We start from the raw sequence: 26,089 nt of genomic DNA, 5'->3' as shown, positions 1-26,089 counted from the left end.
AAGTAATTGCATTAAAATATCACTATTTGATGTTCCGTCCCTCATAATATTGGTAAATAAAATATACACATTTTGTCTTTTGTTCTAATTTAAATGTTTTTTATTTTCTAATTGTTACTAGTTACTAGTTATGGCTCTTATTGAATATTAATTAGGTCATGTGACATGAAGCCTTCACTATAGTAGGATTCGTAAACAACCTCAAAAACAGCGTGGATTACTGAGCGCGCGACACTCCCTCGTATTGGATTGGTTAAACGAGGGGTCAAAGTTAAAAAGTGGGCTGTTTTGCACTTTAAACCAGACCTTCTACTTCCTCCTCCCTGTCCTGGCTGTAATATCAGACAGCTGAAGTCCTGATATGCGGTTCAGGACACTGGCGGCGAGTGCCTGCACTCTCGGTGCTCTCGGAGCTGCTGTCGCGCATAAACTCGGTATGTTTACACGAGGATCTTCCCTCGCGCATGATCAGAAAGCATGCCTTATTTATCGACATGCATAATGCATCCATATGTCAGTGCTGTCACAGAACCGTTGGTGTAATGGCAGTCATTGTTTTGATCTAGTAAAAGAAGTGTTCCCTAAACAGTGCGGAGTTACATCATCTTGGCTGTTGACGTATGTCATCGAGCATGACATGTGGCATGAATAGATAATAACGCATTCTTGATTAGTGTTCATGTAAAAGGCAAAATGCAACACTTTCCATGTCGTGCGTGTGGAGTGACGTAAGTGTAAACACTTCGTGCTTTATGTTTGATCTGCGTTGTGCAATTGAAAGTTGTAAAACCATTTACCAAAGATTTCTTAATTCGCACTTTGGTGTTAACACACCCGTATTGCAATAATATAACACGCCGTGCATTATATTTGACAGTATTGCATTAGATGCAATAGGGAGAAAATGACTAAACCAGCATCAAAACATAAAAAAAAAATTCTCACAATATATACGCGTTTTCCATAAATTATAGATGAACAACAAGTGTTGATCATTTTTATAATGGTAATGTCTCAAACATATATATTTTTAAAGAAATGACTAGTTTTATTCAGCTTGGATGCATTAAATTGATCAAAAATGACAGTAAAGAAACTTCATTTGTGTTTTAAATAAATGCTGTTCTTTTGAACTTTCTATTAATCGAAGAGCCCTGAAAAAAGCATTGATGATGATGATAATAATAAATGTTTCTTGATCAGCAAATCGGCATATTAGAATGATTTCTGAAGGATCACGTGACACTGAAGACTGGAGTAATGATGCTGAAAATACAGCTTTAACATCACAGGAATAAATTACATTTTAAAGGATATTCAAATAGAATTTCAAATTGCAATAATGTTTCACAATATTACTACCAATACGACTAACTGTAGTTTCCACCAAAATACTACAGTTACTTTAGTAATTGTTGTCATAACAACTGTATAATCATAATATAAGAATGTAGGAACTCATTCTTTGGAATTTTTTTTTTTTTGTGTGTCATTTGGATTAATTGCATTTCAACATTGGAAAAAGCAGGTCGAACCAGTTTAAAGTAGGCAAGCTGATGAATCACTTCCGTTACGTGGATAATGAGCCTAACCAGTTCCGCAGAAACTTAGACAAGGTCGACTACCAGGAACTTATGAGCATAAATGACCAGATTTATCAGGTAGAAATGATGTAAAATGTATTGTACATTATCTCAAATTGTAGTAACTGGTATTTTGGTAGCAACTATGTTTTTCAGCACGTTTTGAAATGATGAACATACATGTATGTTATTCAAGCGAGAACATTTCCTGATCCCGAACCTCTGCTTTGAAGTTCCTACAGCCTGGTTTCACTCCGCTCTTAGGAAATCATCTCTGGTGGAACAGTCAGATATGAAGGTCGAACTGCTTCCTGCGCTCACCGACAACTACATGTACCTCCTCATCGATGAAGACACCAAGGAGGCAGCCATCGTCGATCCAGTAGAGCCTCAGAAAGTAAGAATATCTCATTGTGCATATTACAGATTCTGTATCGCATGGATTCATAATTGTCATCTGTCTCAGGTTGTAGATGCGGTGAAAAAGCATGGCGTGAAGCTCAAAACTGTCTTGACCACTCATCATCACTGGTAAGTCAGACCTGTAATAAAGTCCAGTCATTCTGTGGCATGTATACAGCCCATGCACACTAATATGACAGTTTGATTGTGGAATTAGAGGTGATGTTTCATAACTTCCAGGGATCACGCTGGAGGAAATGAGAAGCTGGTGAAGCTCATGCCGGGACTGACAGTGTACGGAGGAGATGACCGAGTGGGAGCTTTAACTCAGAAAGTCACACACTGCAACACTTTCAAAGTAAGACTGGTTTATTTAATATATACTGTTCGAACATTTGGGGTCAGTAAGATTTTTTTTATTACAGAATTTAATAGTTTTATGTGATAAATTGATCAAAAGTGACATTAAAGATCTCAAAGAATCCTGTAAAAAAGGTTTTCAAAAAATTATTAAACACCACATTGATAATGGTAATAAATGTTTCTTGAGCATCAAATCATCATATTAGAATGATTTCTGAAGGATCATGTGACACTGAAGACTGGAGTAATGATGTTTAAAATTCAGCTTTGACATCACAGGAATATACAATTTAAAACAGATTAACATAGAAAACGGTTATTTTAAATTGTAATAATATTTCACAATATTACTGTTTTTGATTAAGCAATATTACTGTTTTTGATTAAGTAAATGCAGCCTTAGTGAGCAGAAGAGACTTCTTTCAACATATTAATAAATCTTATTGACCCCAAACTTTTGAATGGCTTAAATTGGCTTTGAATGCAGCTTAGCCAATCAGAAGCATGCGCTTCATACCGCTGGACACATTTCAGATTGTTTGATCGTTCCAGGTGGGCTCTCTGAATGTAAAGTGTTTGTTTACGCCGTGTCACACCACCGGCCACATCTGCTATTTTGTAACAAAAGACAACAGTACCGAACCACCAGCTGTGTTTACGGGTAAGACACATTTTCATACTCTACCGTTCAAAAGTTTGAGTTCAGTAAGACTTTTAAAAAAAAGTTTTTGAAAGAAGTCTGTTCTGCTCACCAAGGCTGCATTTACTTGATCAAAAATACAGTAATATTGTGAAATATTATTACAATTTAAAATAACAGTTTTCTATGTTAATCTGTTTTAAATTGTATATTCCTGTGATCAAAGCTGTATTTTCAGCATCATTACTCCGGTCTTCAGTGTCACATGATCCTTCAGAAATCATTCTAATATGATGAGTTGATGATCAAGAAACATTTCTGATTGATTGACGTCCTAAGAATGCTGTTCTTTGATTTAATAGAAAGTGCAAAAGATCAGCATTTATACTTTTTGTAACATTAAAAATGTCTTTACTGTCACTTTTGATCAATTTCATGTATCCATGATGGATAAAAATATTAATTTCTTTAAAAATTAAAAAAAATCATACTGACCCCAAACTGTAGTGTACACTAAGTAAATAATAATTCTTTAACGATTTAACAATTTAAAAAAAACTTTTAAGTTCCACATTTTTGAGCAGAGACTACAAAAACTATTCTGCCAGTCTATGCACACTTTGTATTGACAAGCAGTTTTTTTTTTCTTATTACGTTCACATTCTGAATAGGAGACACTCTGTTCGTGGCCGGCTGCGGGAAATTTTTTGAGGGTACCGCTGATGAGATGTACAAAGCCCTGATCGAGGTTTTAGGCCGTCTTCCTCCAGAGACGGTAACAATTCCCCTAAACTCTAAACTCAAATCTCTGTCTTTGTGCTGTAAAATATCACTGAACATTTCATTTTAAAGCAATAAATGCTGTTAAACTCTTACTGTAAAAAAAAAAAAGCCATGTTTTAAGTAAAGGGTAACTCTTGCCTAAATGCAACCTAGCGTGTTTTTGTTAATCTACCCGAGGCAAACTTTCATTTAAAAGCATAATTAGAATGGAAACGCCACTTTTATGATTGACCGTATTTTCATTTTCGGTCAAATTGCCTTTTGAATAGGAGTGCTTGGGGCACTACAGTGATAGCATCAAAATTGCTATTTTTAAAACACTAAGAAGGCTCGACACAACATGAAACTGTGCTTGAAGTATCATCAGGGGCTCTACACATGAACTTAAGTATTGTTTGTGTACACAGAGTTTACTAAAAAGAAAGATTTTGATCAACTCACTGTAGCTGTGTCCGCCGGCATTTTGACAGTCAAAAATAGTCGATCTCCGAATGTGAATGAACAAACTGAATTTTAGTATTGCTTCTCATATGAGCATCCTTTTTCAAATACAAGATCAATATCGATTTTCACTTACGACAAAACAACAAATTATCCGTGAATTTATATGGAACTAAGCTTTAGTAGATTTCCATCTTTACTCTCCTCCCTGTTACGTTGCATTTGGAGATCGACTATTTTTGACTGTCAAAATGCCGGCGGACACAGCCACAGTGAGTTCAAAACCTTTCTTTTTAGTAAACTCTGTGTACACAAACAATGTTGTCAACGCTCGAGTTCATGTGTAGAGCCCCTGGTGATACTTCCAGCAAAGTTTCATGTTGTGTCGAGCCTTCTTAGTGTTTTAAAAAATGCTATCATAGTTGTGCCCCAAGCACTCCCATTCAAAAGCCAATTTGACCGAAACGAAAATACGGTCAAACTTAAAAGTGGTGTTTCCATTCTAATTATGCTTTTAAACGAAAGTTTGCCTCGGGTAGATTAACAAAAACACCCTAGGTTGCAATTTGGCAAGAGTTACCCTTTAAGTAATAAAAAGTCGCATGTTCTAAAACTCACAATTTCCTCTGGTTTCAGCGCGTGTACTGTGGGCACGAGTACACGATCAATAATCTGAAATTTGCACGGCACGTCGAGCCAAAAAACGAGGCCGTCCGGACAAAGTTGGCATGGGCTAAGGTGTTTAACTCTTCTCTAACATTCATTTACTTGCGTTGCAAATACTATCATAGTGCATGTGTTTGAATAACCTTGTCTTACATTGATTAGGAAAAATACGATAACGGAGAGCCGACCATTCCTTCTACGGTGGCTGATGAGTTCACATTTAACCCCTTCATGAGAGTGAGGTATGTCAAATCATTCCCAAATATACAGTTAATTATATCTACAGCAAAAGATAGAAGTAACTCACTTAAAACCATTTTTTTTGAGATGGTCCTCACTGCAGAGCATAAAATCCAGGGGGAGGAGTCGGATAAAATCCAACTCCTCCCACCTTACATACCTAAACCTACCAATCTCCACCCCCTGATCCCTAAACCCACCCCTAAACCTACCCATCTCCACCCCTAAACCTACCAATCTCCACCCCCTGATCCCTAAACCCACCCCTAAACCTACCCATCTCCACCCCTAAACCTACCAATCTCCACCCCCTGATCCCTAAACCCACCCCTAAACCTACCCATCTCCACCCCTAAACCTACCAATCTCCACCCCCTGATCCCTAAACCCACCCCTAAACCTACCCATCTCCACCCCTAAACCTACCAATCTCCACCCCCTGATCCCTAAACCCACCCCTAAACCTACCCATCTCCACCCCTAAACCTACCAATCTCCACCCCCTGATCCCTAAACCCACCCCTAAACCTACCCATCTCCACCCCTAAACCTACCAATCTCCACCCCTTATATAAGATCCGACTCCTCCCCTCGGATCTTGTGTACTGCATTGAGGTGCTACTGTTTTTTTTGGGGGTGAAAATACTAACGTCCCTAAGACTTTTGCACCACTTGTTTGTGCATTTCACATTATCTGGACATACGAGTTAACTTTAAAATTTAAGCATTGGTTTGAACTTATTGAAAAACATTGAGACAAAAAAAAAAAATAGAAAAAAAGTATTTTTATTATAAAAAATAGTTATAAAAAGTATTATTTTAAAATCTATGTTAAAATGCTTAAGTACATTTATTATTTAAAATGTAATTTAGTATTAAATAAGTTTTCATTAGTAAACTACATTAGTTAACATGAACTAATAATGAATTCTACAGCATGTATTAGTCTTTGTTAATGATAATCTCAACATTTACTAATACATTTATATAAAGAGTTGTCTATTAACATTAGTTTATGCACTGTGAACTAAAATGAACATGGACTTTTTTTTTTTTTAGCTAATATTAACGAAGGTTAATAAATGCTGTAAAAATATATTGCTTAATGCATCAACTAATGTTAACAAATGAGACAATGGTCTTTGTGTTTGCGCTTCAGAGAGAAGTCGGTACAGGAGCATGCTGGGACCAGTGACCCGATTGAAGCCATGAAAAGTATCCGTAAGGAGAAGGACAGCTTTAGAGTCCCGAAGAATTGAGTTTTCAGGCTTGTCTTTGCGATGGTCATCGCCACTACGCTCATCGTTTCACTAACAATAGCAGGACATGAGGCACATGCATAAACTCTTGCTTTTTTTACACATGCTTAATTTATATCAAAAGCACAATTTCTGGGCAGCGTATCATCTTCAATGAGCAATACACAGGAATGTTAACCTGCAAAAAACAATGTATTTAAATCATTGTTACAAGAAATAGATCAAACAAAAACAGATAATGTTTTCATCGTTAAAATATACATTAATGCCGTCGATTTGCATTTCAAAAAAATACAAATGTACTAGGTCTGTGCTGTAGGTCAGGTTTTATTTACGTAAACTTGCGTAAGTTTTATTTTTGGAAGGATCCAGGCCATGTCTGAACCAATGTCGTGTGGTTAAATTATAGTTTTATTTCAGAATGTTTCGTCTTAATGTGCAATGTTTTTTTTGTAAATCGAAAAGAATTATTTTTAAGATGTTGACAAAGCGAGGTGGTCCAGCTAAATTTAATTTGGTGTGTTTTAATGTCCATAAGAAAATTGCATTTGATTGAACTGCATTTATTTTGATGTTTCTGAATGATTTTGAATGTAGAAAATATTGAACACTGCACACTTGTTTCAGCTTTTCGTCTCGTTTCAGCCAATCTTGCACTAGTCATCAGAAGTAACAAAGAGATTTAATTATAATCATTCAAACTGAATAAAGTTTTAATATAAATGTACACAGCTGTTTTTGTTTTTTAGAAATGCAGCGACACAGATTTTCCTAATGATGCAGTTTTTTTATTACCTGCTTTGTTTATTAAGTACTAATTGTAAAATACTAATTATGTTGCAATATTTTAACACCAAACAGTCCTGGATCAGATTCATCATGGCATAAAATTTAAATAAAATTATACCATAATTCAAGGTTTATATTCCCGGTTTAAATACCATGTTACACAAATGAAAATAATGTACTGTGCGGGACTAATTTTAATATGAATGTTTTTGTTGTTGCTTTTTGGAAGATAAAAAAAAGGATTAATTAAAATGCCCTGAATCAAAATGCCTGATAAAAAAAAGAAAATCACAAATACACACAAATTTATTGAGTAAAATATATGTATAGTTTATTTCCTCAATAAATATAATTACATTCATGGAATGATTATATACAGGGCAACGTTATCATTTTTATTGTCATCATGAATCAAAATGTATTCTCAAAAAGTACTGTTTTCAGTGCATACTACATAGTAACAATGAATTCACAGAAGCATTCAACGCTTTCAAAAAACAAAAACTCATGGATAAATGAGAGTAAATAAAACAAGGCAACATTCATGGACAAGTGTAAAATACATAAAGGCCGGTTTGATATGTAATCTGAACTCAACGTTCTTCAGCAGATATCTGTAGACGCATATTTGCAGGAAATATTACTTCATCTGTCCATTCAAACGTAGTAACATGTATAGCTGGTGTAGTGTCTACTGTGTGTTAGATATTGCCTTAACGCACACAGAAAGGAAAAACGCTAACAATGTAGTTGGTTTATCAGAGTCTGGGCAGCTCCTCACCACTTTATAGTGAGGCCACTGTTGTTTTTTTCTATGGCGTGGTACTGTGTGTGCAGTAACTGTCGGGCTTTCTCCTCTCCCACGCTCTCCACCCAGCGCTGATAGAGTTCAGCCACTCGCGAGTCCTCCTCTGGCACTGCGGTGCGTTCACCGTTGTAAGACTCCTCCACCTGCTGCAGCAACTCTTTGTTGGATTGATCTGATGAAGGTTTGAGCTGACCGCCACCGTTAAGACATCCTGTGGAGTTCAATTAAACGCGTTTGTGAATCAGACCTTATTTTAAAACGCTACTAAACAACACTAACATCAAGGGCCCTATTTTAAAGGTGCATTGCGCAAGTCTGAGTTTTTGCAGAACTATGCCCCCTCTGGCGACAAGCGAAACTGCAACCAGAGGTGTGCACGCTCATGACGTCACGCCCAGTCTCAAATTCCGTCCTGAATCCCTCTTATTTATTTTACTGTACAGGATTATAGAGGCAATCGCAGTGATCCGAGAAGGGCTCATTCAGCCCATCAGGCAATTGTTTAAGCATGTTTGGTTTAGAAAAACGGGTATTTTTAACATGAAATGTTGCGCATTGCACCTTTAACGATCTAAGCGCATGGTCAAGTGCATTTAGTGCATTTCCGAATCCACTTTTGCTAGTTTAACGACGGTAAAAATGGTCGGCGCACCCGGCGCATGGTCTAAGAGGGTTGTCCCTATTCTCTTAATGAGTAATGGGTGTGTTTTGGGCGTAACGTGCAATAAACCAATCAGAGGCTCATCTCCCTTTCCCTTTAAAAGCCAGTTGCGCTCGCGCCATGGCGGATTGCTATTTACATGGCGGAATTTGCAAGCGGAAAGACCGAACGCGTCTCCAGAGCGCAAACGGATCTGCTCGTGCGCGAGGTAAAAGCGTGTGAGCAGACCATCTACGGGACAAGTCAGATTCCACCATATCTTTATGTACACAATAATCATCTTTTACATTGTAATCCTTTTAATTTATTTTTGTGTGCTGCTGCGCGTCCCTGTGTGTGTGTGATAAGCAGAGTGTACGCGCATTGTGGACCCGCCTATAGGCGCACATTACTAACGTGCTCTTTAACAAAAAAAATATTTCAGTTGCCTCAAAATAGCAACACGCCAACAATGTGCCTGAACACACCTTGTTTTCAGGCCAGCAGCCCATGGGCGCAAATGCATTTGCTATTTAAACAACGTGGAACAGGACGTGAAAATGATAACTGCTTCAGGCTGAAACTGGCAAAAAACACTTGCGTCGCACCTGGTGTATGATAGGGGCCTAACAGGTTATGCAAGTATGGCGTAATCTCCTACCTGACGGACATGCCATCACTTCTACAAAGTGGTACGGTGACTTCCCTCTTTTCAGCTTCTGCACCAGGTTCTGAATGTTCCTGAAGCCGTAGGCGGCAGCAAAACGGAGCAGAACTTGACCATCCTTCTCCAGAGTGACTTCCTGGAAGTCCTTGTTTCTGTTTGAACAAAAAGAGAGACAAATAAGATGTACCTTACGAAAAAAGTACTGAGGCACTACCACGATACACAACTTTTGGAAGTTTTATTTGAAGAACAAACACTTGTTCAGAAGAGTCTTTTTGAATAAATCAAATGCGACAAGCATATTATTCCTTAACAAAACAGTACTGTGGTAATACCATGGTAAAGGTATCAGGGTATCTTGTTTGATTATCATATTCATATACCAAGGTATCTACACTGTGCTCCAGTGCACTTCAAATAATACCATGGTATTAAATGGTAACTGCAATTTCTGACCAATTTCCAGTTATAAAATTGTTTTAAATGGTTATTTTTTTAAATCATTTTATACAGAAATTAGATTAAATTTGTAATCAGTAAATTAGAAATTACTGGGTGATTTCTTTATATTAATTTCTAGTCAAAAGAGAACTTTTAAAACAACTGGGTGTAACTACTGGCTATAGAAAATTCCATGATATTACCATGATCTAAGGTTATTATTATTAATAATTTGGACTTTTCCAGACCTGAAAAATCACACTTTTAAAAATTCTCTCATATTTCTAGGTTTTCCTGGTCTGCGGAAACCCTGATGGAACCATTTAACATTTATCCTTAAAATGAATATTCATTATTTAGGTTATATTTATTAAAATATCAATAAAGTGTATACACTACCATTCAAAAGTTTGGGTTGATAACATTTTTTATGTTTTTGAAAGAAGTCTCTTCTGTTGTATTTGATTAAAAAATAATTGTGAAATATTATTACAATTTGAAAGAACTTTTTTTCTATTTGAATACATTTTAAAATGTAATTTATTCCTGTGATCAAAGCTGTATTTTCAGCATCATTACTCCAGTCTTCAGTGTCACATGATCCTTCAGAAATCAGTCTAATATGATGATTTGATCAAGAAACATTTCTTAATATTCAATGTTAAAATGTTTTGCTGCTTAATACTTTTGTGGAAACCGATACATTTTTAAAGAGGTTCATAGTTTAAAAGGACAACATTTATTTTAATTTTAATAACACTTTTGATCAAATTGAATGCATCCTTGATTAATTAAATATTAATAAAATATTAATTTCTTTAACAACAACAAACAAAGACTGACCCCCAACCTTTTGACCGGTAGTGTACATATAACCCAGTTCTGGGATCTTTGTAACAGTATTGCTGTGTTCAGACATACTTCACTGTCTTGTAAGTGAGTTCATCTACTTCAACCCCAAACAGCTGTTTTGCGGCATGTTTGTAGATGTGATGAAGATATCCTCCAGATCCACTTCCTGCGTGACGGAGCAGCTCCTCCCCACAGACGTTACTGAACCTAAAAACACACATTCATGCATGACACAATTTCTATTATGTATTAATACTATTGGTTTGGCAAACTCACATCGTGTCTAAAGGAGCCAACTCCACATCTCTCAAGGACACATTCTCCTCCTTCAACATCTTCAGAACTTCTCCTGTGAACCAAACGCATACTGAGCCTCGTTGTTGTACACCCGTTCATCTTTTAATGTTGTTAGATTCACTCACCTGAAGTGATAACACAGTCCACCTCTCTGGTCTCAAACTCGCTAAGGTAAAAGTCTGGTCTGGAAGCCTCTAGTTTCTTATCATAGCAGGGCATCACAGTCACATGGTAGATATTCTGTGGTAAAATACCCTATCAAAGCAAATGATGGAGATTAAATGCCTTTTCACCTTGATTTTGTCAAGTAAATGAAAATAGGTGAGACATAACTTAACTGAGAAATATTTAAAGGCTGCCTGTCATTTTATTTACTATGTTTACTTATGTTAATACCCGATGTAAATAAAGTTATGTGTTCAATAGGTGTGTGTGTTCCATAGATTAGCCTTTTCTGTAGTATAGACTCTTGTGAAAGACTCTTGACCAAAGCAAAGTTTATATTCACTTTACATAAGAAAATAATGTACAATATAGTTAAACTACAATGAAACAATACAGGTTTTTTAATGTGGGACTTCGTATTTGGCACAAAGCATTGAGGGCAGTTCCTCCCTCTGTGAACAGAAATTAATTGTTTAGTACCTCCTGAGAGGCAAAATAGCCCTTGACTAGAGAACCCATGATCTGCTGGGGCGAGCGCGTTGTGCTGATGTACGGGAGGACGAATTCACCATGAGTCTTCTCAGCATAGCAAATCCACCCTGGATGAAATACAGAGAATAAATCCATGTTGGACCCATAATAAAGCACACCACCATGAATATTTCAGAAAATAAAAATACAGATTGAGAAAAGACTACCTGGACAGGCAGACGCCAGCATCGGTAGGGCCTTCTTGTCCACTTCCTTCCGACTGAATCGCTCCAGAAACTCCTTCTGGCTTTCTAACAGGCTGAAAGAGCGACTGAAGCCGGTCTCAAACACATGATGGACACCTGAAAGATCAGTGTGAAAGAGCACTTTCATGATCTCAATACACAGAGGAGCATATGGAAAGCCATTTAGCAATTTGTCACAATTCCGACAATATCTCCTAATTCTGAGTTTACATCTCGCAATTCTGACTTTTTTCCTTGTAATTCTCAGTTTACATATCATATTTCTGACATTTTTCTTGTAATTCCGAGTCAACATCTCATAATTCGGACTTTTTCTTGTAATTCTAAGTTTACATTTCATATTTCTGACATTTTTCTTGTAATTCCGAGTTTTCATCTCATAATTCTGATTTTTTTTCCTCCTAATTATGAGTTTACATCTCGTAATTCGGAGATTTTTTCTTGTAAATCTGAGTCAACATCTCATAATTCTGACTTTTTCCTTGTAATTCTAAGTTTGCATATATTTCTGACATTTTTCTTGTAATTACGAGTTTACATCTCGTAATTCTGAGATTTTTTTCTTGGAAATCTGAGTCAACATCTCATAATTCTGACATTTTTCTTGTAATTCTAAGTTTACATATTATAATTCTGACATTTTTCTTGTAATTCCGAGTCAACATCTCGCAATTCAGACTTTTTCCATGTAATTCTAAGTTTACATCTCATATTTCTGACATTTTTCTTGTAATTCCGAGTCAACATCTCATAATTCGGACTTTTTCTTGTAATTCTAAGTTTACATTTCATATTTCTGACATTTTTCTTGTAATTCCGAGTTTTCATCTCATAATTCTGATTTTTTTTCCTCCTAATTATGAGTTTACATCTCGTAATTCGGAGATTTTTTCTTGTAAATCTGAGTCAACATCTCATAATTCTGACTTTTTCCTTGTAATTCTAAGTTTGCATATATTTCTGACATTTTTCTTGTAATTACGAGTTTACATCTCGTAATTCTGAGATTTTTTTCTTGGAAATCTGAGTCAACATCTCATAATTCTGACATTTTTCTTGTAATTCTAAGTTTACATATTATAATTCTGACATTTTTCTTGTAATTACGAGTCAACATCTCATAATTCAGACTTTTTCCATGTAATTCTAAGTTTACATATTATAATTCTGACATTTTTCTTGTAATTACGAGTCAACATCTCATAATTCAGACTTTTTCCATGTAATTCTAAGTTTACATCTCATATTTCTGACATTTTTCTTGTAATTACGAGTTTACATCTCGTAATTCTGAGATTTTTTTCTTGGAAATCTGAGTCAACATCTCATAATTCTGAATTTTTTCTTGTAATTCCGAGTTTACATCTCGTAATTTTGACATTTTTCTTATTCCTTCTTAGTTGACATTTCGCAATTCAGATTTTTCCATCCAGTTTTCATCTCATAATTATTTTTCCTTAGAAATTATAAACTTGCAATTCTATTTTTTCCTGCCACGGACTAAAAAATAAAAAAAGGTATTTGCAAATTTTGTATTGCCATTCTGAGTTTATACAATTCTCCGAAAAAATTTTTTTTAAGAAAAAAGTCGCTATTACCTTTTTTAAATGTATTTTTAATTTCATGGCAGAAATGCGCTTCCATAGGAGGATGTCTTTGACTGATCAGATGAATTGCAGACTCCAACTCACCCAAATTTTTCAGGAATCTGGTGAGTCTGTGGGCCACCTCACTGCTTTTGAGACCGTAGTGTGCAGCTAAAGAGGCTCTTGACTGAGGCGATACAGACACCACCACCACCTTCTGCTCGCTACTGCTAACTTGCTGCTCAGAGACACAAACATGTTTTTAGGTGAACTATTCATTTGGAGCAAAAAGTTAAATGCAGTTTAATGAGTGTAAAGTACTGCACACTTTATTATGACGTAGCACACGGAACAGTTCCTCATGACTCTGTTGGATGATAAGGACGCTTTCCGCAGACGTGATGCAGCCACTGCAAGCGAGACAGTCGTTCAGCGTAATCTTGGCTTTCTCCAACTTTTCCTTTTGACCATCCTGGGAAATAAGAATATTCAACATATCTATCTAAGGTTGCAAATCAAAAACATACTTTGCTTTTTGCTATCAAATGAAACAAGACACAACACCACAATACTGGCTCAAAATAAAAGTTGCACAATTTGTACTCACCTGATGGACCTGAAAATAACTGCCATCATCTTCTATCTGGATTTTAGCCACAGATCTGCCCTGTTTCTTTTCCACCTTTACAGGCTTTACACATTCCTGAAAAATTGGGCAAACTAACAGCGGTGAAATTATATTCTGGTATACATTACCGTTTAAATGTTTTAAGAAATTAATTTACTTTTAATCAGCAAGAGTGCATAAAATTGACCAAACGTGTCAGTAAAGATATTTATAATGTTACAAAATATTTCCATTTCAAATAAATGCTTTTCTTTTCAACCTTCTATTCATCAAAGAATTCTGAAAAAAGTATCATGGTTTACACCTAAGATATTAAGCAGCACAACTGTTTTCAACATGGATAATGATAACACGGGAATAAATTACATTTTAAAATATATTCAAATAGAAAACAGTTATTTTAAATTGTAATAATATATTTTACAATATTATTGTTTTTACTATATTTTTGATCAACTAAATGCAGCCTTGGTGAGCAGAAGAGAGTCATTTCAAACTCATTCCTGACCCCAAACTTTTAGACACTTAGGTCATAGTTAAAATAAATGTACGACTGCTATTGCTTTAGATGAAAAATATATGATATGTCAAAATATCAAACCAAGTGTTATCGGCAATAATTGTTTATTAAATGGTGTAGCAGTAAATTTCAGTGCATGACAAACTGTCAAAATACATTTTGAATAGAATATAATATCCAACAAACTTGTGTTTGTCATTTGTTTTGTTTTAAAGTTATGTTTGCACTGTTTTTCTTACAAATAAAACACTTGGTTGGATATTTTATCTAATGCAGTGACATTTAAGTGTGCCATGAAGTGTACAAAAACTTTTTAGGACCACTGTACATGTACATTCATTTTACATACAGTAGTTGGCAGATCGAACTAGGCAAATGTTATTGAAAATAAGAACTATGATAAAATAAGCATTTACCGTATTTACAAGACTAAAAACAAGACCTGTCAGAAACATGTGTCACTCTTAGAAACGGTATCGTTATCTGTATTATACAATGTTACATCCATTTATCTTTTGATCAGCTGACAAATTTTTTGCCCAACATATTCAGCTGATTAAATGTAAATGCGTTAAATTAACATAAATGTGGCTGCTTTTAATGTTACGGACAGAAACAACAATTCAACCTGAGACGGAGTGATAAAATCATCCAAATCCGTGAGCTGAAGCACACCGCTGAAATGCGACGCCATTGTTTTTTACTGCTACCCGTATGTCCGTGCTGTGGTTGGTAGGGCTCTGTGAATGACTTCTAAACTCTCCAATCGTAGACCGCCTAATAGAGGCTCTGCCCAATCCAAGCAAACAGTAAGAGGATAAGGGCGGGACTTAAAAGAAATCAGCTGATATGACTACAGGTCAACTGTATTGTCACATGTCACACTGGTGTATTCATTCAACGTTTTTGCATTTGACATATTTTCATGTAAGGCAAACATCTTAATGTTTTTCTAAAAGCATTGAGATTAAACTATTTAACTTAATGCTGATTATGCAATTTATAAGCATGTAATAGCTACATTAAAACAATGCAAAATACAAATTTCACCAATGCTCTCAGATTCGGACTTTCTAAAATATAACTGGCAAAAAATATTTTTAAATATTTAGATAGTTTTTGTCTTAAAAAGAATATTTAGATAATGCTTTAGCTGGAGTATATCATGTAGCCTAACATAGCAGGGCTCCGATGTTACGTTCTTGACATGCAATGTCAACTGTCAACTTGGTTTTTTGTTGTTGTTGTTGTTGTTGTTTAACAACGGTAAGTCATGTATGTTGTACTGTAACATGCTGTACATAATTTGTGTTGTACTGTAGTAACTGGTATTATTTATGTGCGCATGTATAAGACTTATTACGATCGCCTATCGGAATAACACACGTCGTAAAGTGTCGATGTGACGCGCACTCTTACTTTCACTGTCAGGTGTTCGCGTCTGGTCAGGTGAGTTTGCCAACGCAATGCAAATAAACTGCCGTGAGAACGTCACGCAGTTAAACAGGTTGAGCCAGGGTTGAAATTGTCAAGATTTCAAGCGCACAAATGCACTTGCAGCACAAGGAACTACTTACGGAAGTAAATGTATGTCTTCTTTCCTGCATCAAAAAGGATTTATTTTCCCTAAAGAATTGATGATCTTTTACAAAGTAAGTAGGCGTTTCGATATTTCTAGAGTAATAGCAAGATGCATCCATTTATAAAGCCTCTATGTAAGGAAAACATTTCTCCTGTAAGTCAGAATTGTGAGAAAATAAATAAAATGCATGCTGTATTTTTTATCTACGTTGCTTATTGGTGCATTTTCTTTTTTTAAACCAGACCATTTGCTAATTTGCATTTGTAAAGTGCTTTCAAAGTGTTTTATGATGATTATGATTATACATATATTTAATAATAAATACGTATTTAGAAGAGGAGTTTTTTTTTCTATTGATATTATAAACACTAACAGGTAAAACATTTTAGCTTGCCATTATGTGATTTCCGATGCAAATTTTGTATTTTAAAGGTCACCTGAGTTTAAAGCCTGCCTTAAATTGTGTGGTTTATCCCATCCACCTGCAGAGACACTAACATGAACAATCAAAAGTTACTGAGGTTAATCATCGGCGGGTTGGTGATTGTTACCATTTGGAAATTTATCTTAAGCCCAAGGTGAGGATTGTAGGTCTCAAAGGTCTCCATGTACACACGTGCATCCTTGGATCTTTCAAACCAGGCTTCATTGTCCCAAACAAGCTCGTAATTGCAGTTTATTTACCCTCTATTTATAGCTCAAGCAAAGGCACAAGTGGACAGACACACCAAACCATACAAGGTAGTAAGTTCTGGGCTGACCAGCGTGTCCCGCAGCTGAATTTGGATGAAAAGCAGGAAGACCCTGAGAAAAAAGAACATACAGACGGCCCAGTGGTTCAGCCAGTGGAAAAAAACATGATCCAATCAAACCAAGAGGACTCTGAGCCAGGTGTTTCTGACGATACACAGACAGATCCACTAAAGATTGTACACTTAGATCTGAAAGGTGCAGCACCCAAAGTCACATACCTCAAAGAGGTGGGAATCAGTGTATGCAAACTGTAATGTGTTTCAAACGTGTGTGTATGAATAGTGTCCTTTTTAAAGTTTCCCTTCGTGTTCTTTAACAGTTATTCCCTCTACTGTCATCTCTGGGTGCTAATGGGATATTGCTGGAATATGAGGATATGTTTCCCTATGAGGGGGAGCTCGCAATTCTCAAATCAAGCTTTGCGTACAGGTGTGTTACTGATTCTGAGCTTCTGATGGTCTGAACTTGACTTACTTTGACTCAGAAATTCAAATTCCATTATTTACTCACTCTCATGTCATTCCAAAGCTGTGTGCGGTTATGTTTTGTGGAATGCAAAAGTAGGTATCCTGAAGAATAGTTACTGTATGCAGGACTTTTCCATACAATTTTTGGGTGAACTGTTGTTAGAATATATTCAGCGATCATAATCTCATGATTTGTGCCTCTTTCTCTTAATTGCTTTCTCTTAATCTCTATTTACATGTATTTTCCCCACTTGTTTGTCTTTATTGTTTACGGTAAAGTCCGGAAGATATAGAGGAAATTAAGTCACTTGCCAAACAGCACAAGCTTGAACTAATTCCTCTTGTGCAGGTGTTCGGACACATGGAGGCAAGTACAGAACAAGCTAATTATCATAAAACTATATGTGTCTCAAATATGTGCTCACTACATATACTTCAGTAAAGCGCTAAAGGCACCTTTACATTTTTTATATGTTTGGAGGCAAAACTCATTCAAATGCCGTAGATGCATTGTGAGTTTACTTGACTTTATTTGCATGCCTAACACTCCTGCTTACACTTAACCAGTCTTTCTGTTCACATTGCAGTTTGTGTTGAAACACAAGAAGTATTTCAGATTGAGAGAAGTGGAAACGTTTCCCAATAGCCTAAACCCTCTGGCCCCAGAAAGCATGGAACTTGTTCAGGACATGTTAACTCAAGTTATGAACAAGCACCGGGATGCACGGTGGTTCCACATTGGAGCTGACGAGGTCGGTGGATCTTTATTCTTTACGGATCAGTTAAAAATGGTCGTTTCATGGAAGAAAGAAAATAATATGATGAAAATAGGAAAATGTTTTCATTTTTGAGTGAATGATTTTTATCCACTGTCAGTGTTGGGGAAGTTACTTTTAAAAGTAATGCATTATAATATTTTGTTACTCCCTAAAGCTTTGTTACTTTTTCTCATCTGGGTTGGGCCGGGCTTGCTTGTTTGTTTTTCAATAACAAAAAAAGTTCTATTCTTGACAAATGTAAAGGCCCTTTCACAACAAAAGTTAAACGAATAAACCTCATCTGTATGAATAAGTCACCTCTATACAGTATTGGGTGCAGCTAATGCGATGCATTGTTGAAGAAATCAACTTGCTAGTCACGACTGTTTCCCGAAAACCGTATTTTTCGCAAATTGGTTAATAAAGTGAGATTAAATACATAAAGTATATTTGTGTAATTGAGAATATTTGAAAAATATCTCAGATATTTTCTTGTAAATTTAAAAGTAATGCATTACTTTACAATTTACTTGAAAAAAAGTAATCTGATTACATAACTCATGTTACTTGTAATGCGTAACCCCCAGAGCTGTCCACTTTCAATAAAATACATCTAGGTGCGTGGCCTGGGCGAAAGCGAAGATAACAACATAACTTGCGACCATAGTTGGCTAACGATGCTTTTGGGAAACGCACCCCTGGATTGCAGAAGAACACAATGCAGGAGAAGAAAGTTCAACATTCTTTCTTCAGAAATATTTTTTTTAAAAATGAACACATGTGATGCTTATCTTAAGTTATTTTTGCTTAGTACTATGGTTGAATTAGATCATCAAATGTCAACAGCAAAGACATTGGTTAATAAAGTGAGATTAAATGCATAAAGCATATTTGTGTAATTGAGCATATTTGAAAAAGTATCTCAGATATTTTCTTGTAAATTTAAAAGTAATGCATTGCTTTACTATTTACTTGAAAAAAGTAATCTGATTACAAGTATTATTAATTACATGTCCTTGTTACATATGGAATTACCATAGTTATTAACAGTAAATTATGCATAATTACATGCAACTAACCCTCAACCAAATCCTAATCCTACCCTAACCCTATAGTTGCCTAATATTACTCAGTACTTAAATATATAATTACACTGTAACAATGACACCTTAAAATAAAGTGTAACCCCTTACTCATGTTACTTGTGATGCGTAACCCCCAGCGCTGTCCACTTTTGATATAATACATTTAGGTGCGTGGCCTGGGCGAAAGCGAAGATTCAAAGCGCTGGTTGGAGGCCAACAATGGAGACATGGGAAGGCTGTTCCTAAATCATGTGACCGCAGTGGGGAAATTTATGACCAAACTGAAGCGAGGAATGAAGCTGATCTTGTGGGATGACATGTTTAGGAAGCTCAGCTCCAAATCTATCAAAGGTTTAATGCAAGCCTTTAACTTCATTATTTCTTTAAATTGCAGGTGTCAATTTTGATAAATTCAATGTATCCAAATTATTGTGTAATATTTTTGGTTCTGATTTTTAGAATCAGGTTTGCAAGATCTTGCATCGCCAATGATATGGCAGTACGCTCAAGACTTGAACGTGAAGGAGATCGGTGAGGCCATCTTCTGTGTCTTATAAATGACAAAGTCAACGTGAAAATATTGCCCCAATTTATTCGCTTAAAACATATTCCTTATTGTGAATGATTCATCTATGCATATTATTCAGAAGGAAAATAATGTCATATAACAATGAATAATCTTTCCCACCCCAAACTTTTGAAATTTGTCAATTGTTTCTCAAACATTTTCTCAAATAATATTTACTTATTGTTTGTAGGTAACTATATCTCTAAGTATGAGGAGGCTGGATTTCAGGGCGTGTGGTTTGCTAGTGCTTTTAAAGGAGCCTCTGGAATTGACCAGACATGGACTCCAATCAATCACCATTTAAAAAACCACCTACAGTGGCAGGAAGTCATTACATCCATGCCGCAGTACAAGTCTGTGAGATTCCAAGGCATTGCGCTGACTGGCTGGCAGAGGTACGCTTGCAATTTTACTCGCTTGTTTCTTCAAATATTTTGTGCCATTAAACGTGCAATAACGCAAACTATAAAAGGTAGAAACATTTTAGGAACTCCCAAACCTAAAGCATTACAGTGTTTGCGATCTAGTAAATCAGTGGTTCCCAAACTTTTTACAGTAGCGTACCCCCCGGGGCAGTTAACATTACTCTGCGTACCCCCTCTCTTGCACTTCTCCACTTCCACCTTTTCCATTAAGGGACCATATTTGCCCCCTTAAATTGATGTTACAGTGCATTTTTTACCTTTATAAAATAAATGTTTAAACAAAAACAAAAATTCAATAGAGAAATTTGCAATGAGGATGCAAATAAGCAACATTTAGGCTATAATAACACGTGTATAAAGTAGTGTGCATAGTAAGGTGCCTCGCTCGTAGCACATCTGGTATAGGTTTTTCCACAAATACTACCAGTGTGGTAAAAAACAAAAAGCGACTGTTCCTATTACACCATGAATGTGTACAACAGCAATGCACATAGATTTAACCTACAAAGGCCATAATTTGTGGAGAGCCAGAGAAGCTGCAGTGTCAGGGGCTTTAACACCTGTTAAGAACAATTTGTACACATGACCAATTTGAACACCATCCAAAAATGCCGTTCGTCAAGTTATGAAGCAACTAGATATAATCCTCTTGCAAAGGCAAAATTGCAGTGCAAGTGAGGAAACATTCAAATCACAGGACTGACCAGAGTGCTCAGCATGAGTTGGTCATGTAGATGGGCGAGGTGATCAGCCTTTTTGTGCCATTTGGCATTTTTATTGCCAGGGCATTCTACAGTGCGAACATTAAAATGATTAGCGACATGCCGATTGACATGCGCTATTTGAACATGAAACTTGAAATATTTTAGGTTCACTAATCCAGCCCCCCTGGCCAAACCTGCGCGAGGATCTGTTTCAATGTGCTCATTTGAACGCATGTTTTGACAGCGTTATTTGGTCCAAGATGGGATTGGAACCGCCATTTGTCAGGGCCCGGACAGTAGCCTGCCACACTTCTGTATAACATGACAGAAGCTGAAGAATTTTGTGTCTAAAACAATGCAATTTGCCGCTTGAACACTACACACCCATATGAAAAACAGCTGGACAGCCGGTTTTTATCACAGAAGGCAACAAATAAGCGCGTGGCCGGAGTATTTTGTGCCTTAAGCAGGACAGACCGCCACTCTGAGACGCTTCTATTTCGCAATCTCACGCGAGAATTCACTTGTGAGATTTCATAGGTCTTCAGTAGATTTGAGGAAGCAGGGGATTACCCCATAACGCCAGCTCTGACGCAAAGCCGAGTGAACCGAACTCGAAATGGAACTGCTGTGTCTTTCGTTGGAACTATTATTTTGTTGCAAAATAGAGCATACTATACTGAGAATAGTACATCACTTAATATTACCATTTTGTTTGTTGAACTATTGTATAAAATCAATGTCATATTTGGGAAAAAATGCATTCTTGCTCATATATTATCAACATTAAAAACAATAAGAACTCACACAGGGTATGTTTTTGTATTGAAGAGAGTTTGAGTCTTATATAGATCTGTATGCACAGTCTGTGTCTATATTGTTCTCCGTGCTAGTAAGTGTTTAATCCTCACTTTTACAAAGGTACATTGTCAATAACGGCAGTTATGTAAATTTGCTAATTTAATAACAGACTGCACGCAACCTATCATATGCACGCTGCTTGTGTGGATGCAGTCAGTTTTGATCACGAAAGATGAGGTAATTTGATTGGATCTCATGTATTTGACCTTTTACGGCATTTTGCCTTTCAGAAATGCATGCTCGGTTTTAATGTTATTTTAAAGTGGTGTAGAATTAAATGAACGGCAAAACACAGCATTTTGTTTACGTACCCCCCCTGTTAATTCACATACCCCAGTTCGGGAACCACTGTAGTAAATGAATATGCATTGCGTATCAACAACAGTAGACTATTACTATGGTTAATGAAAAACTGAAAATGTGTGTTTAAGGTATGAGCATCACACTGTGCTGTGTGAGCTTCTCCCGGTGGCCATCCCTTCTCTGGCTGTCTGTCTTCAGACACTAAAATATGGTGAGTATTTATGAAATCCATGTATATGGATATATGGTGTATATATGGATTATGCTGACCAACACATTTTATTTCAGGAATGGTTAAGTATGGGAATAAAACCATATGTGAGGGATTGCAACGGTATCATGCTGATCATGTGTTTTGTGTGCATTAGGTTCATTTGATGCCAAGGCACAGAGTGAAGTACAACGTATTATTGGCTGTGAAATTGAGCTGAGCAAAAATGAGTGGTATGAAAATGTTCACACACACACACACACACACACACACACACACACACACACACACACACACACACACACACACACACACACACACTGTTTGTAACAGATCTGTTCTTGGATGTTCTGCAGTAAGGGTGTATCCTTTCCTGGCTCAGATGTTTATGAAATGGTGAAGAAGATCAACGACAACCTTGAGAGTTCAGTCAAAAAGATCATGCAAAGCTAGTGAGTGATCAGAAAAATATGAGCTCAAATGACATCCACTCAGCGCATAAGCCAGTATTAATTCTCTTTCACTTGGTTGTTTTGTTGGTCTTGTGTTGTGCAGCCATGTCAAGGGATCATTTAGTTCTTATCATCGCAAACGCAACTTTGCAAACCCCCGGAATCTTGCATTTTTCAAAGATGAACTGAAAAAGTAAGATTTTTTTTTTTTTTACTCTGTCATATTTTATAAATATTTCATAAAACATTTTGGTTATTATTTAGATACAGGTTTCCCACAGTCATAGTGAGCCAGTTGTTGTTTTGAGACGGTTCTTTTCACTGAAGTTCTCAGAAACGGTTCACAAATGATGGTCATTAATGAATTGGTCTGTATCAATTTGTTTAATCCTTCAACAGGAGAGGACATGCAACACTCATGAATGTGTTTGTCACTATGTATGTTTGCTATCAGGTGTAGGAGATTATTATAAACCAGAAATTCTGGTTCAAAGAGACCATCTAGTAAAGTTTGTTCATGACAGCATGCGTAAAGTCAAACATATTTACAATAACCTAAATATTTTGCTTTTCTTCCTTGTCAGATTGATGAATGAATGGGATTCCTTTTTAATGACTTTCCAGCAAATTATGAATGCTATCTTCTACCCAGACACATTAGAAGAGTGGTTGGAAGAGAACGTCAACGAACACATAGAAAGACTTAATGAAATGGTGGTTGACGTAGAACGAATCATTAAACTCAATGGACAGCCAAAGGCTGATGCCTTGTTAACTAGGTGAAATGGACAAGCGGACCAACAGGGAGTATATTCCAAAATGTGACTTTTTCAAACCTGTCGTGCTCTCAGTAACAGGTGTTTTTTTTTCTACCTCAGGGATCCTGCTTATTTCCTGAAGGCTTCGCTGGTAGTGGTAATAACATTAAAAGTAGTACTCTAAAAAAGTACTGTAATTACACTAGGGGAGACCGGGGATGGTTGTAACACAGGTCACTTGTAACAGTTCAAATCTGTCCAAACAGGAACTAGTTACAAATCCCATAATCCACTTCGCACATGCTCAGTTTAGTCCTTATTCCACATGTAATGAAGTAGAGCCCTGTGGCAAACACAGCAGATGTTAGAGTGGAAAAAACTATTTTGAGGTATGAAAGCAACTTTTTTACTTTATTTTTGTTAGGGGAATTTCTGCTTTATAGTTAAACCTATCAAATTTAAATGATGTTTATTGTGTATCTGTGTAGATATATTTTTCATGCAAGTTGTTAGTGCTAATGTTTTGCCTGTTAGCTGTAAGGTGAGCTAGTTCATGGCTACATGACTCTGGGTTAGTTGTAACAACAATGAAAAGTTACAACCTAACCCTAACACCTTACACACACACGTTCAATTAAAATTTTATGATGGCCAATACTATAACTGACACACACACACACACACACACACACACACACACACACACACACACACACACACACACACACACTGTTCAATTTAAATTTCTGACAGTAACAAACATGCTTACATTTTTGTTTGTGTTCAAGTTAAATTTATAATGGTCAATTTCTATGACTGAGAGTGACAGACACACACATCAGTTATATTTAAAAGTCAGTGTTGGATAAAAAAATTTTTTGGTCAAATTTTTTTTGGTCAAAATCCTTATTTCACCCTTATTACATATCACCCTGGTGGATCTCATAATGTTACATCTCACCCCAGGGTATGTTACAACTAACCCAGACTATGGGGTGAATTGTAACATTTCACTCCTCGTGTTTGAAACTAAACCATGCATTTTCTGTTTGTGTTGCAAAGATAATAACTATGTAATTTGATAGCAGACACTTGTAACTAGTTTGAATCACATTTTGAACACACTGGCTTAAGAGTACTCCAAGATATAGACAGAAAGGTAAAAAATGTTACAACCATCGCTGGTGTCCCCATATATGCATGCACTTCTTGAAGAAGTGTACACTGTGCATTGTGCATTGGTGCCTTGACAACAGCCCCTCATGGACGACTGCTGTCACATATAATAAAACAAACACAAGTCCAGGCTTGTCATAGCTCCTCCTTTTATGCTTCCGCTCCTCCGTGAGAGATACGAGACCGGTGCGTCTCACAGGTGTCGCTCATTAGCAATCACGTAACCGGCCTCGCACCGTTCTCCCACGGCCCTCGGCCTCGTTCTGCTCGCCACAGTTCCATAAAAAAAGCATTAAACCTGAAAACCTGCTGGTCCTGGAGCTTATTTTGCATTATAATACTGCATTATAATACTTATATTGCATTATAATACTAAAACATGATTTGCATCAACATTATTTGCTTGAAATTGTTTCATTTCTGTGTTTTGAGGGGTTTACAATGTAGAATAAAAAAATGGTAAATGTATTTTGTACTTGTTTTCATTGCTTATTAATGCAAAATCTCAACAACATTTAAGATTGAATAGTGTCTGTGCTTCCAGTATTCAGACACTATACATTCCACAGTGAATATAGGGCCAGTTATAAAACATGTCTCTGAGAGTTGTGAAGGAAAGTCAGTGTAAACATGTATGATAATCATCATTGCGTTGTTACTTATCTCTGTGATCATGTTAAAGTATGAAGGAAACTAATATTTCACTTCTGTTTTCAAAGTTCTCAAGTTTAACATCACAAATATGACAGTTTTGTGACAGATAATTTAATAGATAATCATAGTCCTTAAGACAATTTACTGTTCAATAAGAATATTTATATTTTGTGATTATTTTTATTCCTTTCCATGTAAAGCACTTTGAATTGCCACAGTGTATGAAATGTGCTATAAAAATAAACGTGCCTTGCCTTATATCAAAATTTACTGTTGTGTTTTTGGGTTTGGACCAAACATTGTAATGAAATGACTTTGTTTGTGGCGATGTCCTATACGTGAACAAATTGTTATTTTGAGTCAGGTATTGTCAATGGATCCGAGACAGAGAACTGAAAGCTATAGCTAATAGTAACTTAGGGAACACTAAAGGGATAGTTCACCCAAAAATGAAAAATATGTCATAATTTACTCACCCTCATGTTGTTCCACACCTGTATGAGTTTCTTTCCCCTGTTGAACACAAAAGAGGATATTTTGAAGGATGTTGGCAGTTGACAACGCCCATTGACTTCCATAGTAGGAAAAAAAAAAACTACTATGGAAGTCAATGGGTGCCATGGTCAACTGTCTGGTTTAAGGTTACCAACATTCTTGAAAATGTATTTTTACTTCAACAGACGAAAGAAATTCACACAGAACAACAAGAGGGTGAGTAAATGATGACAAACTATAGTTTAAGGGATAAACTATCCCTTTAAGGCAGAAAATGTCCAAAATAAATGTGCTATATTGCCTGGGATTGGATACATGAAATTACGATTA

The 26,089-nt window shown here is 36.3% G+C and overlaps 3 protein-coding genes across 7 annotated transcripts; 2 read left to right on the top strand and 1 right to left on the bottom strand.

Moving 5' to 3' along the window:
* Positions 1-179: 179 nt before the first annotated feature.
* hagh (hydroxyacylglutathione hydrolase) lies at positions 180-7,104 on the top strand. 4 transcript variants are annotated; one of them, XM_079868709.1, is made up of 10 exons: positions 343-434; positions 1,529-1,661; positions 1,817-1,980; positions 2,050-2,114; positions 2,226-2,343; positions 2,901-3,009; positions 3,660-3,763; positions 4,849-4,950; positions 5,041-5,120; positions 6,278-7,104. In XM_079868709.1, exons 3-10 carry the CDS (start codon positions 1,876-1,878, stop codon positions 6,375-6,377), a joined length of 783 nt encoding a protein of 260 aa, XP_079724835.1. In that variant the 5' UTR covers positions 343-434; positions 1,529-1,661; positions 1,817-1,875; the 3' UTR covers positions 6,378-7,104. The 4 variants fall into 4 exon arrangements, with proteins under 4 accessions (XP_079724834.1, XP_079724835.1, XP_079724836.1 ...); XM_079868708.1 differs by lacking the exon at positions 1,529-1,661 and having other exon boundaries at positions 180-434; XM_079868710.1 differs by lacking the exon at positions 1,529-1,661 and having other exon boundaries at positions 1,780-1,980.
* A 373-nt stretch (positions 7,105-7,477) lies between these two features.
* narfl (nuclear prelamin A recognition factor-like) lies at positions 7,478-15,253 on the bottom strand. Its single transcript, XM_079868697.1, has 11 exons — positions 15,136-15,253; positions 13,967-14,062; positions 13,688-13,831; positions 13,465-13,597; positions 11,735-11,869; positions 11,517-11,635; positions 10,997-11,126; positions 10,851-10,923; positions 10,644-10,781; positions 9,276-9,433; positions 7,478-8,185 (listed from the first exon to the last, which is right to left on the bottom strand). Exons 1-11 carry the CDS (start codon positions 15,199-15,201, stop codon positions 7,944-7,946), a joined length of 1,434 nt encoding a protein of 477 aa, XP_079724823.1. The 5' UTR covers positions 15,202-15,253; the 3' UTR covers positions 7,478-7,943.
* A 701-nt stretch (positions 15,254-15,954) lies between these two features.
* LOC307170360 (hexosaminidase D) lies at positions 15,955-24,567 on the top strand. 2 transcript variants are annotated; one of them, XM_079891451.1, is made up of 14 exons: positions 15,955-16,159; positions 16,578-16,667; positions 16,787-17,069; positions 17,162-17,271; positions 17,589-17,676; positions 17,897-18,061; positions 19,320-19,503; positions 19,612-19,683; positions 19,911-20,115; positions 22,142-22,224; positions 22,382-22,457; positions 22,581-22,676; positions 22,780-22,869; positions 23,261-24,567. In XM_079891451.1, the coding sequence occupies exons 2-14, from the start codon at positions 16,588-16,590 to the stop codon at positions 23,457-23,459; spliced, it is 1,731 nt and encodes a 576-aa protein (XP_079747577.1). In that variant the 5' UTR covers positions 15,955-16,159; positions 16,578-16,587; the 3' UTR covers positions 23,460-24,567. The 2 variants fall into 2 exon arrangements, with proteins under 2 accessions (XP_079747577.1, XP_079747576.1); XM_079891450.1 differs by having other exon boundaries at positions 16,050-16,159; positions 16,522-16,667.
* The last annotated feature ends 1,522 nt before the right edge of the window (positions 24,568-26,089 follow it).

This window comes from Squalius cephalus (genome assembly GCF_949319135.1).
Source record: "Squalius cephalus genome assembly, chromosome: 1".
NCBI classification, from domain to species: domain Eukaryota; kingdom Metazoa; phylum Chordata; class Actinopteri; order Cypriniformes; family Leuciscidae; genus Squalius; species Squalius cephalus.
Note: the sequence above shows the minus strand (reverse complement) of the source record. Positions and strands in the feature narration are given on the sequence as shown.

Coding starts and splice junctions, on each gene's coding strand:
- hagh (XM_079868707.1), top strand. CDS start 1,557: ATGAATCACTTCCGTTACGTGGATAATGAGCCTAACCAGTTCCGCAGA. Junction 1,662..1,779: donor TAAATGACCAGATTTATCAG/GTAGAAATGATG, acceptor ATGTTATTCAAG/CGAGAACATTTCCTGATCCC. Junction 3,010..3,659: donor ACCACCAGCTGTGTTTACGG/GTAAGACACATT, acceptor CATTCTGAATAG/GAGACACTCTGTTCGTGGCC.
- narfl (XM_079868697.1), bottom strand. CDS start 15,201: ATGGCGTCGCATTTCAGCGGTGTGCTTCAGCTCACGGATTTGGATGAT. Junction 14,063..15,135: donor ATTTTATCACTCCGTCTCAG/GTTGAATTGTTG, acceptor CCAATTTTTCAG/GAATGTGTAAAGCCTGTAAA. Junction 11,127..11,516: donor GCTATTTTGCCTCTCAGGAG/GTACTAAACAAT, acceptor TTGCTTTGATAG/GGTATTTTACCACAGAATAT.
- LOC307170360 (XM_079891451.1), top strand. CDS start 16,588: ATGAACAATCAAAAGTTACTGAGGTTAATCATCGGCGGGTTGGTGATT. Junction 19,504..19,611: donor CAGCTCCAAATCTATCAAAG/GTTTAATGCAAG, acceptor TCTGATTTTTAG/AATCAGGTTTGCAAGATCTT. Junction 22,677..22,779: donor AAAAAGATCATGCAAAGCTA/GTGAGTGATCAG, acceptor TGTGTTGTGCAG/CCATGTCAAGGGATCATTTA.